Raw genomic sequence first — 18386 nt, forward strand, 5'->3', positions numbered from 1 at the left:
ATGAAAGGAGTATGGCATGGTCTTTGTTGTAGACAGACAAGTTTCCTCAAACACCCTGCACCCCACATGCCTTTGACAGAACTAAGAGTGCCATACCTGTTGCTCTTGCTGCTGTCGCACAGCTTGAGAAATCTTTCTCTGGTTCTGTAACAGCTGTTGCTGCTGCTGCTGCTGCTGTTGCTGCTGAAGAAGCAGCTGACATGCCTACAACACAAGTGGAGAAGAAAAAGATATGGGCTCATTTGGGGAAAAATTCTTGGTGGAACTGATCACTGGAAAATGCTTTATTAATAGCTTTTGGTAAGGACAAACAGTTCCTCGCTTTTCACAAGAAAATAAAATCACCATGAAAGAATTAGAAGAATATGATCTGGCTTTCCTGTTACACCTAATGAAATTAGAAACAGTATTCCCAGTAGCTGCTTTATTCAAGTCATTAAAAATACAAGCCCGAATAACAAAATCACTGAAATATCAGTCCACAATTGCTTCCCACCACAAAGTTGTTGCTAAGATTAATTACCGACTGACTATAACAAAAAATAGAGATCCAACTTCTAACTACACAGATAAGTTTAGATTGTGTTGACCCCTAACAACCATGTGTTTTCCTGTACAAAAGAGCAGGGGTGCTTGTACACAAATAATGCAAAAATCAGCAGAACAAGTCTTGTTTTCTCTTTAGGTTTGTTCCACTTCTGTCTTAGCAGAGTTTGTAGACAGGACCAGGATTGTAGGAAACCCAATCTATCAGTGCAAGAGGACCAGGTACTTACTAGTTGAAACTGAGGAATATTTGGAAGCTGACTCAGCATAGCAATCTGTTGAGGAGATATATTGAAAAGACCTGGGTTCAAGCCACCGTTGGGAAACTGCTTGAGCACGGAGGCAGAAACCTGTGCAGAAATCAATTTAAACAGCTAAGATTCAACATATACAAAATGGCTCAACAAAAAACGCATTGTTATGATAAAGAAAGTTGGGGAGGAGGTATTTATGAAAAGGGTCAAGTATGGCATATACTCAAGTTTGCATGATATTTTAGGAAAGCCACTAGATTTCATTTTAACTGGCACCTTACACATCCATAAATGAAGAGGTTACTGCAGTTCTTTGAGATGTGTGTCCCGATGATTGCTCTACTTCAGGTACGCATGTGCCTCTCGAGCCCTTGATCAGAGATTTTCAGTTAACAGTGTCCTTTGGGCCTGCGCATGCACCCTATGTCTGAGCATGCTGGATACCAAGGCTACATCGGCATTTGCAGGCAAACCGCCCTCAGCTCCTTCTTCAAGCAAACGTCTCCTAAAGAACAGTCTGAAGCAGGGGGAAGGCAGCCAGTAATGGAGCACCCATAGAGACAAACATCTTGAAGAACCACAGTTACTGCCCAAAGTGAGTAACTTCTTCTTTTAGTATATATGCACTGAAACCATGTAGCAGCCCTGCATATTTCAGATACTGATACATTCTTCAGTAATGCCATAGATGTTGCCTCTCATCTGGTTGAATGTGCTATCTCCCTTTGGCGGGGGGGGGAGGAATGAACGCCCACAGCATCTTAACATGTGATAATACATCCAGATATCCATCTCAGTAGCTCTGAGTAGAGATCTAGGACCCCTTGGATCTATCTGTGAAGGAAATGAAGAGCTTAAGTAACTTCCTAAATTGCTGGGTCCTACCTAACATCCAGCATATATAAATAGGATTCCAGGAGAGAACTACGAGGCTTTGGGAAAAACACTTGTAGATGAATGGATTGATTAACATGGAACTCTGACAGATCCTTAGCTAAGAATTTAGGGTGTGGATGTAAAGAAACCTTGTCCTTCAAGAATATTGTAAAGGTGTGGGCGGGAGGTGAGGGAGGAGAATTTGCCATCAAGGCTCCAATCTTTCCAACCCTATGGGTTGACGTGATGGCTACTAAAAAGGCTGTCTTCATAAATAAATGCAACAGAGAACAGGCTGCCATTGGTTTGAATGGAGGTCTCATAAGGTAGCTGAGTAGCAGGTTGAGGTACCAGGTTGGGGTAGGGTTCCTAATCTGTGAACAGATATTCCCCAAACCCTTAATAAACCTAGACAATACCAGATGAGCAAATATAGGGAATCCTACCAGAGGATGAAAGCCTGATATTGCGGCCAAATGGATCTTAATTGAACTAACTGATAACCCCGATTTTTTTTAGATCCAACAGGGAATCCAGGATGATTGAAAGTGGCACCGAATCAGGCAGGAGACAGCAATGACAATACCAATGGAAGAATCTCTTCCATTTCTGCAGGTTAAGTAATGTGGGTTGATCTTTTTCTGCTATTCAGTAACACCTGTGGTACTTCCACAGAGCAGGAGGAATCTAGTCCCATGAATCATTGAGGAGCCATGTCCTGAGGCGCAGAACCGCTAGGATGGGATGAAGAACAAAACACTCATCCTGTGACAGGCGATGAGGAATGGTCAGGAGCTCGAATGACGTCTGGACACAGGTGAAGCAAGTAATGGTACCAAGCTTGTCTTGGCCAGTTTGGCACTATAAGGATAACTCTGGCTCTGTCCTGTCAGCTTGTTCATCATCATCACCCTCTGTATCAGCACCATTAGAGGAAACGCATAGTACAAAACCCTTTTCCAAGATAGAAGACAGACATCTCCCAAGGAGTGGTGGCCTAGACCGCCTCTTGAGCTAAAAAGAGGGCACTTCCTGTTCCTGGAGATGGCAAAGAGATATACCTTTGGCAGTTGCCCTTTTCAGGAATATGCTGTGGAGAATCTGAGTGTCTAGCTCCCATTTGCAATCCTGTGAGAAGTGTCTGCTGAGGACATCAGGTGTGGTGTTCTGAATACCTGGGAGGAAGAGCACTCAAATTTGGATCTTACAAGCTATGCACTAATTCCATGGTTTCATGGCTTCAGCGCACAGGGAGGGGAATCTTGCTCCTCCCTGCTTGTTGATATAGAACATGCAGGATACATTGTCCATCATGACCCTGATTGATTTGTCCCTGATGAGAGGTAAGAAATGAAGGCAAGCGTTTCTGACAGCACAGGCTGATGTGGAGACTTGTTTCTTGGGTTGTCCATCTGCCCTGAGTCATGAGGGTACTGAGGTGGTTTCCCCATTCCAACAGTGATTGCACCTGTTGTTAAAGCCACTGGTGGGGTTAGTCGACAGAAAGGAATGCCTTCTCAGACTCTGAGCTGATCCTTCCACCAGTCTAAGGAGTAACTCGCTTGTAGAACTGTCACCTGTCTGTCCAAGTTGTTCTGACTGAAGAATAGGTCATTCTGAGCCAACCCTGAAAGCAGCAGAGATGTAGCCTTGTGTGATTGGTCACACTGGTGGAAGCTGCCATATGTTCCTGGAGCTGAAGACAGTTCCTTATTTTGGTTCCCCTGAACTGCCTGTACCAGACCTGACAAGGTTCAGGGAAGGTAGGCAGTCAGCAAGTCCAAATATGCCTCTATAAACTGTATCTTCTGTACAGGAGCTAATGTGAACCTTTTTACATTCTGCTGCAGACCCAACTTCTGGAAGAGAGCAAGGGCCATTTAAGAGGAAGATAGCACTGTTTTGTAGGAATGGCCCTTGAGTAGCTAGATATTGAGGTACAGGAAGACTAGGATCGCTTCTTGTCAGAGGTAAGCAGCCACTACTGCCAGGACTTTTGAGAACACTGCTGGGGCCAAGGAAAGATAGAAGGGAAGAATCAGTATTGGAAATGATCGTGGCCTATAGTGAAGTGTAGGTATTTCCTGTATGATAGAAGTAGTTCTATGGAAATAGGCATCTTGTGACTTTATGAACTTGTTTAGAAGTCTTGGATCTAAGATCAGTCTCCACCCTCCGTCTTTCTTTGGGACAAGGAAATCCTTCAGGTAAAATCCCTTGCCCTTGTGAGGAGGAGGAGGAACCAGGTCTATTGCTCCTAATTGAAGGACAGAGTTCACTTCTTGTCTCAATGAAAGCTCTTGAGAGGAGTTCCTGAAGAGGCATGGGGAAGAGGCCTGGAAAAGAGAGAGTGATGTAAAATGGATGGTATAACCCAATGTTATGACTTACTTGTCTGTACCGATCTGCCTCCAAGCATGTTGGCAACAGGCAAGGAGGTCTCCAATGGGGAATGGGGGTGGAAGAGATGGGTTAATGGGCACAGGTGTAAATCCAGAGGTGAGGGAAGATTCGAACCCTTGACCAACCCATCAAAACTGTTGCCTTGAAGATAGCTGGGTGGTCATGGAGAGTAGGTGGGCAGCCCTCTTTCTGTGAAATCTCGCTCTCTTTCCGAGGGGCATGGTGGATTTATGGAACTTGGAATATTGAGTAAGATGTGATCTCTGGGCAGTCTTTGACCTACTAAACCTTTTCTTATTCAAATGTCTATATATGCTCAGAGATTGTATAACAGTCCTAAGAGGTCTTTTAGAGTGTGCAAGGACTCCTGTGGTTTCCGAGAACAGTTTACCACCATCGAAGGGGAGGTCATCCACAGTGTTCTGTACTTCTCTTGGAAACACTGGAAGATGGAGCCATGATTCCCTGAGCATGACAACCGCCATGGAGATGGACCTGGCACCAGTGTCACCGCAGCATCTAAGGCCATGGATGGTGGTAGAGGTATAACCGCCTCGTCCGGAGATGAGGATGAAATATGTGTATGGGGGTGGCCTCCTTATCCGCCCTAGCTTCCTGCTCCTCCAATGTCTCCTCCTGTGGGAGGGCCAGTTGGGGAGGAGAGGATTGCACAACTCTGGCCTACGAATGAGACAGTACCAGTGGTCTGGCAAATTGCTATCAATAGGTAGCCCAGGAGTCCCAGTGTGGCCATTAAGGGGGCCCATACAGAAGTGGAGGTAGCATGCAGGGTTGGTTCCACCACCCTTGATAATGAACCTGATGTTCCCTATGACTTTCAGAGAATGGGTTCCTTAAGAGAACCCCAAACAGAAACAGAGGAGACCAACTGGAACTCTCTTTAATTCTCCTCCATCTCATCCAAAGGAGGAACACCCGCAGAAAAAGGTGGACAGTCCTGCAGTACTAGAAGATTGTAGTCCAGAGATCAGAGTCTTGGTACCAAGAGATGTTCAGTACCCGTGAAGGGCGGGGACTCTAGTTCATCTGTTATCAAGAGGTCTTCAGTACATCTGAACTCCTGTGACACCAAAGACAGGATCGGTACCAATGTGTTAGCCGAGGCCAAAGTCGCCAAAGCAGACAGTACTGCTGACGGTGGGCATACTGAAGTAGAGGTCAATATGTCTGAGGACCACTGCTTGCTTGGTGCCGAGGGTGCTGCATGCCTGGGTACCAATGGCTGGGCTGACCTCAACAATACTAGTCGCAAATATCTATGCTTCTCCTCCAAGCTGGTAGAAAGTACCATGGCCCTATCGGAGCTGTGTCTCTCCTTCGTGCTCCAGGACTTTATGGTTCCACCAATATTGGAGGAGGAGGCCTTTGATTCAATTGTACTGAGTGGAGAGGTCAACACTCTGGAGACTGTAGAACTTGCCGGGTACCTGGACTTTTTCGGAGTTGGCTTGTTAAGGTGAGAGTCCTCACTTCTTTTTTCTGGAAGCTTCCTTGAAGCCTGCAAAGTCTTCCCTTTCTTAAGGGAAGCTTGCACCAAAGTAGAAGGGGCACTGGATCTGTCCAGAGACTGATGTAATGGGGGAGCCTTCTTGACCTGACTCAGAAGCTGGCTAAAGGGAGTGTTCCATCATTAGCAGTGAGTTTAATCTCCTGTTTTTTCTTGCTCTGGACTTCAGGGAAAGGCAGAATTTGCACTTATGGGAGACGTGGGACTTCCCCAAGCAATGGACACATTAAAATAGAGTGGCCATCAGCAGGTTTTGACGTTGCCACTCCTAGAGAGCCAGAGATGTCCTGGCAGGAAAAAAAAAAAGAAGTCTCCCCGGGGAAAAAGTGGAGTAAAACAATCTTCTCAGTACTTATTTAACTATAACTATACTAACACTACAAAAACTATCTTAATCGCTATAGAAATATTAGAAAAGCCGATACACGCTCAAGGCAGACATGCTAGGGTTCTCTTTCAGGCCAATGTGGTTGAGAAGGAACTGAGGGCGGTTCGTCTGTGCACCCCTATATAGCCTCAGTATCCAGTACTAGGAGTCACAGGGCACATGCATGGGCTGAATGGACGTTGCTAACTGAAAATTTCCCACCAAGAGCTTGAGAGACCCATGCACACCTGAAGTGGAACACCAATAGGGATGTTACTTGAAGAAGTAGTAAACTTCTGGCTTGAACAGAATTCATAATTCAGGTAACTGACAATATGTAACATTACACACACCCAATAGGAAGGTATGTTTTGAAGACTGCATTAAACTGGAAACCTTTGCACATGTGTAACCAACCAGGAACCATGACACTGTATCATCACATTGAACTCCAACAACTGAGTACGTCTGGGTTGGGGTTTTTGACATGTGAAAAGGAAAAGGAGTTGAGGTTGGCATGAGAGCCAATAACTTTGTACCTGGTGCCAAGAGTTCACTTCCCTATCTATGGAAGATCTCCATCTCCTCCACAGCATTCAAAGTTTCCAAAAAGCCTTAACAGAGCCCAAAGCAAAGGGAACAAAGGAGATGTGCATGCTTGGTAAGCTTGAGCCCTGAGAAATCTGGGCTATGAGTAAACTGCCCAGTTTTCTTCAAGTCCAGTCCTTCACTGAACCACACACTCAGGAGGCTGGAAAGCAAGCATGGTTGAAGAAGAGAGAAATTTTTCATACTTAAGTAAAAAGGTTTGGCTGATCTTGTATCTCAAATTAACTGGCCAAGCTTAAGAAGGCCCTACACTTGATTCAATGGCATTTCTCAGTGTGGATGTAATGAGAACTTTTGAATGCCACATCTGATCAATTCCAAAATTTCAAGAAATGTTCTAGGCATCAGTGGCCAGAACCTTATTGATTTTGGGGAAAATTGGAAAACCAAAAGGGGCAAAAAGGGGAAGGTGGTGGGAGAGAGACAAGAAGCTCCTGCCAGTACTTTAGTACAGCCACTGTTTCAAGCACTTCTGCAACTATTATACTTCAAACTGATTAATGGCACTCATTAATCCCTCCCAGCATTATAATATATCTCATCTCTGTTTATCTTCCCACTAGACTGTAACATATTCATGACCTCAATGACTTGTTTATCAGTTAGGAAGATGGTGGGTGGCATAGGAGGAATGGGAGCATGCACCAAGCCCAGACATGGGGAGAGGGGAGAATGGAGGAACCTGGTATGGGGGAAGAGGGAAAGGGTGCAAACAACATTGAGTGAGAGGCGACTGGGGGGAGGCTTTAGTGTAAGGGGAAGGTGGGAATGGAAGCAGACAGAGCTCCTGGCATGCACAGGAAAAGGGTAGTAAGGGTTGTACTGAACCCCTGCCATGGGGAGAGAATGGCAGAGACTGATATGGGGGAAGAGGGAAAGTGGGGCGCACACAGAGCCCCTGACATGGGGGGGAAGGAGAGGATGAGGGCACACATGGAACACCTGTAAGAGGAAGACTGGGGAACCCTGGTATGGGGGCACGTAGAACCCCCTAAGGGGGAAACTGGGAAGAGTTGTAGGGAGTCCTGAAATAGAGGAGTATGAGAAGGTGGCAAATAGGAAGCTTCTGGGAGAGAGGGGATGAGGAGGGACGCAAGGAGACCTTGGTGCATGCAATAAGCTCAGCCTACACAAACTATGAAGCGTGCATCCCTCTAGTAGCAATTTTTTTTTAATCATCTTGCAAAGAATCAGTATGGAACTTAGGACTTATGAGCTTACATTGAAGATTTTTAAAAAAAGGGCAGTAAACATTTTCACACTGAGCTCCCATTGGAATGTAAGAAAGAAGGGTTCCAGTCTGCAAAGCACTGAAATCCCAAATCACGATGGAAAATTTCAAACAAAATCTAAGGGTTCCACTAGTAAAATATGTCCGGTCCACACCAAGCATGCATGTGAAAAGCCTTAAAACATGTACTGTAAATCCTGTAAGCCTTATACCTTGTAAGAAACCAGAAATGTTAAACTACTTACCTGGGGGGAAAGAAACTGGGGAGGCACTTGTGCCCGGATATTGGGGGAAGGGTTTAGTGGCTGCACTGGTGTGTGCATGCCCCTCGATTGTGCTGTGCTGTTTCCAAATAAACCATGATTGCCAGCCTATAAAATTAAAATAATGGTGAGTCATGAAAAAATTTAATCCCTTAGGCTAATGGATTTCTGTGTGCTGTTGGCTGTTTACTAAGAGTATCGCAAGAATATTTCACTACAAAGAATACCCTCACGCCTGATTATTCAGATGATACCAACCTCAATCCGCTTTATCCCCCCCAAGTCTCTTTATAAACTGAAGTTTTTGAAATACAACCTCTTCCTCCACATGTACATTGTACTTTTCATCCAAGGATCTCAATACACCAGTGGTCTCCAACCTTTTTATGCACAAGATCACTTTTTGAATTTAATATCAACCCAGGATCTACCCCGCCCCAGTCACTCCATTCCCCCCTCCCTCCGTCACTCACTCTCCCCCACCCTCATTCACTGGCCTGGGGAAGAGGGTTGAGGTGTGGGAGGGGGTGCAGGCTCTGGGCTGGGGTCAAGGGGTTCAGGGTACGGGAGGGGGCTCAGGCCTGAGCCTGGGGCAGGAGGTTGGGGTGCAGGAGGAGCTATGGGGCATGGGCTCTGGGCTGGGGCAGAGTGTTGGGGTGTGGGAGGGTGTGAGGGGTACAAGCTCTGGGAAGAAGTTTGGGTGTGGGCTCAGGGCTGGGTCGGGGGGGATTGGGATGCGGAGGGGTGCAGGATCTGGGAGGGAGTTTGGGTGCAGGATCCAGCCAGGAGGTGGTTACCACAGGCAGCTCCCAGGCAGCGGCGTAATGGGGCTAAGGCAGGCTCCCTGCCTGCCTGCCCTGGTCCCACTCCACTCCCAGAAGTGGCTGGCATGTCTCTGCGGCCCCTGCCTTAGCCCCATTGCGCCACCAGACTTTTAGCAGCCGGAGATCACAAGCAACTGGCAGAGGGTCCAGGATCGACCAGCAGTTGGTGACCACTGCTTTACACAGTTGGTTAAAGTTGAGTATCCCATTTTACAAATATGGAAAGTGAGGCTCAGAGAAAACAAATAGTATGTCCTAGAACATTCTCCTACTTAAAAGTTGATAAGCAGTATTTTGTCACTTAGTCATCTTGGCTATTGCATTATGAAAGATCTGAGACAGAGTTGGTTGAAGATTCAGGAACCAGTTGTCACTAAAACAAGTATGTCTATTGCTTATATAACCTACAGGCCTTTAGCTGTCCACCATTGCCTTAAAATAATTAAAGCTGGTCAAATTTTTCATCTGAAAAGTTACTTTGACCAAAAAATGGCCTTTTTTCCCCTACATGAAAATTGTCATGGAAAATTAGTTTCTTTTGAATTTTTCTGTGATGTGTGTGCTCTTTTGGTTTTAATGAAAAAACAAACAAACAAACCTTTTAAATTAAAAAAAAATAACCATTGGTTCACAGATGCATAGTTGCTCCCCTCATGTGCCGAACTGAGGGCATAAATGAGGCACAGACCAAAGCCTCTCCAGTTCCTTCCCTTACCACAAATCATATAGGATCCAAAGCAGACGGAAAGGATGGTGGGTAGTGGAATACAGATAGGGACCATACAACTAGAAGAACTACCAGTTACAGGTAAGTAACTTCCATTTCTTCTTCGAGTTCTGTCACAAGTGTTCCAAGTGTGATGGCAACTACGATTAGGTAATTTTCATGGAGAGGTGTGACATGGAGCATGTGGCCATTGGTTTGAAACATGGTCGGATAAGAGATCATAGTACCAAGTTGAGATCCCATTGTGGTGCGCGTTTCATCACTGGCAGGAAGGTCCTAATGAGGCCTTTCAAGAATCAAATTATGGTAGGGTGAGTAAAGATAGAGCAGCCTTCCACCAGAGGATGAAAGGCATTGATTGCTGACTTTTAATGTGCCGGTAGGGACAGGAGATAGTCTAAAATGACACGGACACCTACTGATTCTGGTGATAACTGATTCTGTTGTGAGCAGGTAGAGAAATGCCTCCATTTAGCTAAATAGCATTTTCTAGTGGAGGTTTTTCCATTGTGACGGATGATAGTTCAGATGGCCTCTGAACATGAACGTTCTAGGTCTCATGCCCATCCAAATGCTAGGCTGTGAGTGAAGACGCTCTGGGTTGGGATGTCTGATCCTGCCCTGGTCCTAGTTAACAGACCCAGAAAGGGTCAAATAGAGATGGGAGAACAGGGGATGACATTATAGTAGGTCTGGAAACCAAAACTGCCTATATAATTTGTTGTCAAGTATCAGAGGTGTAGCTGTGTTAGTCTGGATCTGTAAAAAGCGACAAAGAGTCCTGTGGCACCTTAAAGAACAACAGACATATTGGAGCATAAGCTTTCATGGGTGAATACCCACTTCGTCAGACGCAGCTTATGCTCCAATACATGTGTTAGTCTATAAGGTGCCACAGGACTCTTTGTCGCTATATCATTTGGGTGTGATAAGGGATAACCCTGGCCTGTCAAGGTGAATTTTGCAGAGAACCTAAGGTAGCTGAGCATTGGGAGGGAAGATGTACCTCAGATGGTCCACCCAGAACAACGGAAAGGGATCATGCCTGAAGTCTTGGCCTAATGCTGCTCTGGAGCAGTAGAGATTGAATTTCTTGTTTGTTTGGGAGGTGAACAAGCCACAAGATAACATTGCTCAGTCGGTGAAGATTTTGGTTATGACACAATTGCATATTTCCCATTCACGGTCCATGGCAAAGTGCTTGCTCAGAATGTCTGGCAGAGTATTCTGCACACCTGAAGTGTAGGTTGCTAAGAGTATGATGTGGTTCTTGATGCACCAGTTCCATAATTCATTGTCTCTATTCACCCTGTTTATATAAGAGACAGTCGTCATGTGGTCACGCATTATCTGGATGTGGCAGGATCATGTGAGGGAGAGGTATTTGTTGCAGGTTAGGTGAACTGCTCTAATCTCCAGCAGATTGATATGCATTCTGGCCTCCCATGGGCACCACGTGCCTTTTGCAGTGTGACTGTCCGTATGTGCTTCCCATCCTATGAGGGACGCATCAAGGATGGCTGGAAGAAAGGGGACTCCTGCTCACACCTGGTCCAGTTTCGTCCACCACTGAGATAGGTTCTGACTTTCAGTGGGATTGTTACCTGGTATTCATGTTGTCCTTGTCTGGTGAGCAGACAGACTGAAGCCAGGCCTGCAAACAACAAATGTGGAGTCTGGCAAATGGCACTATGTACGTGTATGCAGCCATGTGGCTTAGAAGGGAAAGGCAGACCATGAATGTGGTGCAAGGTCTGAGGGTTACTTGGTTTATCAAGTTATTCGTAACCTGAAATTTGTCTATAGGGTGGTTGGCTTTTTCTGAGGATATATCTAGGGTTGCTCCTATGAAATCTATAGTCCCTGTGGGAGTCAAAGTGCTTGTTTACACAGACCTCCAGAAATGTCAGAAAGTGGAGTAAGAATAAGACTATTGATTGGACCTTCTGGCTTGATCTGCCCATTAGCAGCCAGTCGTGCAGATACAGGAAGATAGTGTAGCCATCATGTCTCATCTGGGCCGCCACCACACAGAAGATTTTTGTGAAGGCCTGAGTGCCATCATCAGCCTGAATGGAAGTACTCTGAATTGGTATTTCTCTTGTCCTAACAATGAACTGAAGAAATCTTCTGTGGGACTGGTGAATATCTACCTAAAAGCAAGCATCTTTCATATCAAGGACCACAAACCATCTCTTATCCTACAGGGAGGGAATTATTTTTGATTGTGCATAAAGGCGTATAGTTGGCATACATCAAGAATTGGTCCCTATCCTCAATTTTTCTTGGAAATTATGAAATATAGGAACTAGAATCCCCCCTCAATGCTGAGGTGGCATCTGCTCTATAACCCCTTTTTGGAGGAGAGAGTTCACATCCTGATGAAAGATCTCCTCGTGAAAGTGGTCCCTGAGAAGAGGGTTTTTGTGGTGGGAGGTGAGATCAACTCAACTGGGTAGTTGGAGTGAATGATCTCTAGCATCCACTTGTCTGTTATTGCCTTCCGGTTGTGTGTGACGTAGGTAAGGCAGCCACAAAAGATTTTGGGGGGGGCGGGGGGGGGGGGAGAGACAATGTGGCATGGCATCAGTATCAATATGCAGTCCTTGAGCATCACATCACAAGAAACCCTTGGACGATGGGCAGGACTGGGCAGCAGTCAGAGGTGAAGGAAGCGGTGCATCTGAATCTTTGAACCCTCTGTTGTTTTGCATGGTGGTTCATATGGGTGCTGGTGATAAAATGCTGGGGGGATGGGAAGATATTTGGGCCTATTGGTTTGCTTGTGGTGTTTCCTCTTCAGAGCTGGGGTGTAAATGCCCAGGAGTGGAGAGTTATCCTGGAGTCCTTAAGAGAGTGTAGTGACTTGTCAGTATTCTCACTGAAGAGATTAGACTCAAAGGGAAAATTCTCAAAGGTATTCTGAACCTCCCTGGGGAACCCCGAAGAGTGCAGACACGATTCATGACTACAGCTGTGGTAACGGTTTTAGACCGAGTGTCAGCTGAGTCCACTGCTGCTTGAAGTGAAGTCTTAGCCACCAGCCTGTCTTCATCAATGAGATCTTGGAATGGAATCCTGTCTTTCTCAGGATGTTTGTATCTAAATTACAGATTTTTGCAATAATTTAGGAAATCATACTCTCCTAACAATGCCTGGTAGCTACCAACTTTGAATTAGAGACTAGCTGGTGAAAATACTTTCCTCCTCAAGAGGTCAATGCATTTAGCGCCCTTGTCAGTTAGAGTAGACTTGGGGTGCTGTGACCTGAACCTCTCTATAGTTGCCTGCATCACTAAGGAGTTAGGCTGTGGGTGGATAAATAAAAAAAACTGCTCATTTAGTTGGCACAGAATATTGTTTTTCAGCCCACAAGCATAGGGGCACAGGTGGCAGGGACATGCCACACATCTGGAGGGTTCCAAAATGGCCTTGTTGACTGGGAGGGCCACCTTATTAGGGTCAGAAGGTTGAAGGATGTCTGATTGGACCATGCTCTGTGTCCTGGACCTCCTCAAGAGGTATCTTGAGCTTGGCTGTTACTCTCTGTAACAGCTCCTGGTACTGCCTGTGGTCATCAGGCAGGGAAGGGAGGAGGCCTCATCAGGTGAGGAGGATGACACATCCATTGGGACCAGCAGATCCAGCTTGACTTCTTACTTCACAAACTCCAAAGGAGCTGGTTGGTATCAGCTGGGAGAAAAGGGTCAGTGGGATTCTTGCACAAATCTAGGATATTTGTTATATGGGGCACAGTATGGCCAGTAGAAAGGGTCAACTGGTTGAGGGGATGGGAGCAAGAAATAGGGTATCACTAGTCCCCTGGGTAGCCATATCCAAGTCAGCTCCAAGGCCTCCGTCTGGGCATGTTTCCCTTGTGGAGGAGGGTATAGGGAGGATCATATGGAGCATCAGGCTCATATGGTACATTCACTCTGAAAAGGTAGGGTCCTGCTCTACTGGAAGCACTAGTGGGGAGAATATTCCAACTTGTGGACATAGCATGGGAGGATCCTCTTCCCCTCAAGGTGGGTTCTTCGGGTATAGAAATATCTGTAAGAAGGACTTGGCCCAATAGAAAAGGAGATTGTGAACAGGGCGGAATGAAAATATCCTTCAGTGACATAAAGATGGCCATCCTTCTTGGAGTTTGAGGAGATCCTGACATGGGAACTGATAGATCTGCAGTGTCCAACCGTCTGCTACTCAGAGGATCCCATATGGGGCAACAGGTGCCAATCTTTTGGTCTGTGGGATGGAGCCAGAATCAGTACGGATGGATCATTCTTCCTACGTGCCTTTCCTTCTTTGACAGAAGATTTCTGTGGACCTAATTCCTTAGGAACTACATGCGAGGACTCACCCGACTTTGACCAAGACAGGAAGGGATCCTTTTTCTTAAAGGTAGATCCGGACAGAGATCTGTCCTTATGCCTATGGCCATGTCCCTACTCTTGTGAAAGGGTTTATTAGGCTTAAGTGTTTTGGTGTCTACTCCTGACCTTGTACCCAGAAGAGCAATGCTCGCAATCTGAGACCACTGTATGGGGGGGGAGGGGGTGTCCCCCTAGCTTGGATCTGACTAGGGCCTCATGGCCTACTCCATGAGGGATTCCACAGACGGAGCTCTCAACCATGACAAGTTCGAAGAAGTAAGGAGCGCCAGAAGCTGCACATGGTGGCAATGTGAGCTTTCCGAAGACACTAAATGCAGCTCTGGTATTCATTGCTGATAGAGAAGGGACGGGGGAAGGAGATAAAGTTCTTTAAATCCTGGGACTCTTGGCATAGTCCTTCTGCACAAGAAGAATAAACTAATTATAAAATACTAAAACATTAAGTCTAAACTTACTAAAAACTATTTACAATATGTATTTACAGGTGCTTAAGTATAGGAAAATCATAGCTGCGGACACAGAGAATTCCAACTCAGATGATCTGACAGTAAGAATGAATGGAACTGCAAAGGCGTTGGGCCACACCACCCTTTATGCCCTCAGTTTGGAGAATGAGGAAAACAACTATGCGCTGTGGACCAACGGACAATACTTGCTACAAATCTCTGGAGTACATGTGCACCCATGTGTAGAATACACACAGAGACCAGCACTCAAAGAACAAAAATTCAGTGTTGGGTTTTTTTTAAAGAATATTTTTCATTTTTCAAAAATGTTCATGGAAAATATTTACCATTTTCTGACCAGCTTCACTAATAATTAATACACCTCTACCCCGATATAATGCGACCCGATATAACACGAATTTGGATATAACACGGTAAAGCAATGCTCTGGGGGGGCGGGGCTGCGCACTCCGGCGGATCAAAGCAAGTTCGATATAACGCGGTTTAACCTATAACGCAGTAAGATTTTTTGGCTCCCGAGGACAGTGTTATATCTGGGTAGAGGTGTAGTTACTAACTAGGAATCAGTCTCCTTCTATCCTTTTATTCTTGCAGATCTTTTTAAAAAAAATAAGTTTAACTCCTTTAAACATATTTCCACATATAAGTCACTGTATAAAACCTGGGTAAAAAAAGTCCAAGACAAATTTGAAGCAAACCACTCTTAAAATGAAAGTCTAGAAGGAATCATCCTGTGTTGCAGGCAATAAGAGGCCAACAAAACAAACAAAATATATACTGGACAATAGGAAGGAAGGTGGATTTTTGATACGCTAGCATATCTGAAACCTATGTTCATATACATTATACTGTGTAGTCAGTGATCAATAAATCTTGTAAGAAAACCAGCTGACCAGAATTAAGCCTACGTTGCAGCCACGTAGTAATAAATCTGAGAAGGTGGCCTCCTTACTTGTCTAGCAGCGAAGTTTTGGGGGTTGAGCCCTGAGCCGATTGCCCCAAGGCTGACGTTGGGTAGTGTGGAACCAGAGGGAGACAGCTTGTAGCTGGGAGAAGGGGAGAAGGGAGAGCAGGGAGCCTCATCCCCAAGGCACCCATCTTGATTGGAGAAAGGCAAAGTCAGCTGAAGCAGTAGTTAGCCAATCAGCAGGAGTTGGTTAGTGAAGCAACAGAATGCAAAAGGAGAGAAAGAAGGACTGTGAGTGATCAGGAATAAGCAAAGGTAGTTTGTAATAGCAATTACATGGGCAAACTTCTGACTCAGTTTAACTGCTGGCATTTGGAGATTTTTGGTTAAGGAGCCATGTCAACAACTTCTGTAGAGGTGAAGGTTATTTTTAAAAAACCTCTTAGATGCATAGAAAAATTCTTTCTTTACTAATTTTGTCCTTCTCTGATAGTGATTATTTCCACTAAAGCAGCAGATACAGCTAGAATGAGTTCCTATTATTTACTTCTGTTTGCACACACCAATTTGTGTCCACAGTATGCACCTCTGCAAATGGTGTTCGTTAATTAGACCAGCAGAGGGAGTTCATAAAGCTGGTGTTTGGCCTGTTACCAGAAAATGGAATAATTTAAAAATATGCACTTTTAAAAAAATGTTTATTGGACAGAGAACGCCCACAACATTTATATAACAATATTTTACCTGTTTTACATTTTATTGAATCAAATGAACTGCATTTAAAATAAACATTTTGAATCCAGGGGACCATCTCCAAATCATAATTTAAAGCAATTAATATCTGAAATCTAAAAAGGTTGACAGTGCCCATTTAAAACAGCTAAAGATATGAAAGAGATGCTACTGCAACATACAACAGATGAAGGGAAGCCAACAGTAAATGGACAAACACAGCACATGGGGTAGTCTAATCTAGAAAGAATGCTTCAGATAACTTGCAGACATGAAAGCAGAAAGAAAAAAAGTCTTGGAAAATTGTGATTTTGTCTGTATATTTAGATTTAAATTTAGTTTTAGAGTGCAGGAGTATAGTCAGTAGCCAAACAGAAACAAGAACCATTATGATGCCCTCTTCGCTAAACTTTGCTGGCACCTGTTCAAAATGGACTTCTCCCTCCTCAGCTAAAGACTGAAGTAGTATTCAGAAATAATCTTTCTTCAGAGCTGTACCTATTACTCTCAGGACTTCTCTAATATATTCATGCATATCTTTAACCCATCTCAATTTTTCATTTTCGTTCACTCTACATACACGTCTATCTTATCTTATTTAATATATTATTAGATTCTCTTCCATGATTTTGAATTTTTATTACCCCCCAAAGGAGTAGATATAAATTGGGACCTTATGTGAATGCAGTGGGGGATTTTGTTCAACCATACAGATTTATCTCACCTTCTCAAAATAAGGCCCACTATCTGTGGTTCCCATGTCTTTGGAATTAGGTGGACGGAACCCAGATCGATCCTTTCTCATTATATCATTAAAATCCCCGAGGTTCATGGCTCGTTTGTCCACCTCAAATTTCTTATCTGGGAGACCACCTATAAGAGGGAAGGAAGAGTGTGAAATATCAGTGCCAACAACCACAATCATACCTTTTCTTTCCAATAGATTCACAGCTAAAAATGGATTGAAAATACCTCTGAAGGCTGAAAAATAGTACAGCCAAGGATTTATTTTATAATGTAGCATTACACTCCTGGTAAAAGAGTCAGGGATTAAGTTTTATCGTAAGATTAAACAAGCCAATTTGCTTTAAAAACATGTATCTGTCCACACACACTATGAATAAAACCAACTACTACCTCTACAGATTCTGACTGAACTGCGCAATGGAAGAAAAGAGGATGGTTCTGAAACTATTTGCACCAGTCAGAGCTGTTCATGGAGGAAAAGGGTATACAATGCCAGATTTGCAATCAACATGCACATGCCCCATAACAGTTAAACTACTTCAGAATGATTTTGGAAGCCTGAGGCCTTAAAGTGGGGATTTATAAAAGCAATTTCATGAAGGTGAATCTATAAAGTGAAACTTTACACTGCACTGATAAGACTATTTGGAATACTGCACAGAGTTCTGGAACCCACATTAAAAAAAAACAGTAAATAGAAAATATTTAAACATAAGGAGACAAAATGACATGAATTTGAGTATATGACTTATGAAGACAGGTTGAATTAAATTTCTTATTTAGCTTAAAGAAGCTACGTTTAAAGAACAAATCCCTCTTGTTCTTTCCCATCTCTATCTCAGACAACTACTCTCCATTATTGTCTGGTCACCCAGGGTACATCTTCACTACGTAATCCATCTATCGGGGATTGATTTATTGCGTGACGCGATAAATCGATCCCCAAATGCGCTCTCCGTCGACTCTGGAACTCCACCAGGGCGACAGGCGGAAGCGGAGTCGACGGGGGAGCCGCGGCCATCGATCCTGCGCCGTGAGGACGCGAGGTAAGTCTATCTAAGATACGTCGACTTCAGCTACGCTAAGTTGCGTATCTTAGATCGATCCCCACACCCCCAGTGTAGACCAGCCCCCAGACTTGCACTCTCTGAAGTATCACTATCATACTCACACCATATCCAGACCCTGTTCAAATCCTCTCATTTTTTCTTCTCTATTCCTACCACTAGAACTCTTATCCACATCATAATTATATCTCTCCTCAACTATTGCACTCTGTATCAGACTTCATTCCCCTCCCTTCCAAATACTGCTTCTGAAACTTCCTACTAATGACCATGTCATTCCCTATTTGAATCCCTTCACTATCTTACACTCTTCTTCTACTTCAGGCATCTCATCCTCAAGATCCCTTGCACAAATCCGTTCTCACATCCTTCAATTCACCCCTTTCATTCATCTTAAGACTCCTGCATAACACCTCTTTGTAACCTTCCTCAGGCCTGGTC

General features: G+C 44.5%; 1 protein-coding gene across 32 annotated transcripts in view; it reads right to left on the minus strand.

The window, feature by feature from the left end:
• The window catches only part of TNRC6B (trinucleotide repeat containing adaptor 6B), a 208958-nt gene that overhangs the window by 18685 nt on the left and 171887 nt on the right, over positions 1-18386 (minus strand). For 17 of the 32 annotated variants that reach the window (XM_065563504.1, XM_065563455.1, XM_065563401.1 and 14 more), the window contains 5 exons: positions 16856-17004; positions 15445-15615; positions 8060-8185; positions 777-896; positions 97-204 (listed from right to left, as the gene is read on the minus strand). In XM_065563504.1, coding sequence (XP_065419576.1) covers positions 97-204; positions 777-896; positions 8060-8185; positions 15445-15615; positions 16856-17004 — 674 coding nt within the window. The remainder of the gene's footprint in view (positions 1-96; positions 205-776; positions 897-8059; positions 8186-15444; positions 15616-16855; positions 17005-18386) is intronic. The other 15 variants (XM_065563446.1, XM_065563525.1, XM_065563508.1 and 12 more) reach the window with 1 other exon arrangement.

Source organism: Chrysemys picta, chromosome 1 (assembly GCF_011386835.1).
Source record: "Chrysemys picta bellii isolate R12L10 chromosome 1, ASM1138683v2, whole genome shotgun sequence".
NCBI classification, from domain to species: Eukaryota; Metazoa; Chordata; order Testudines; family Emydidae; genus Chrysemys; species Chrysemys picta.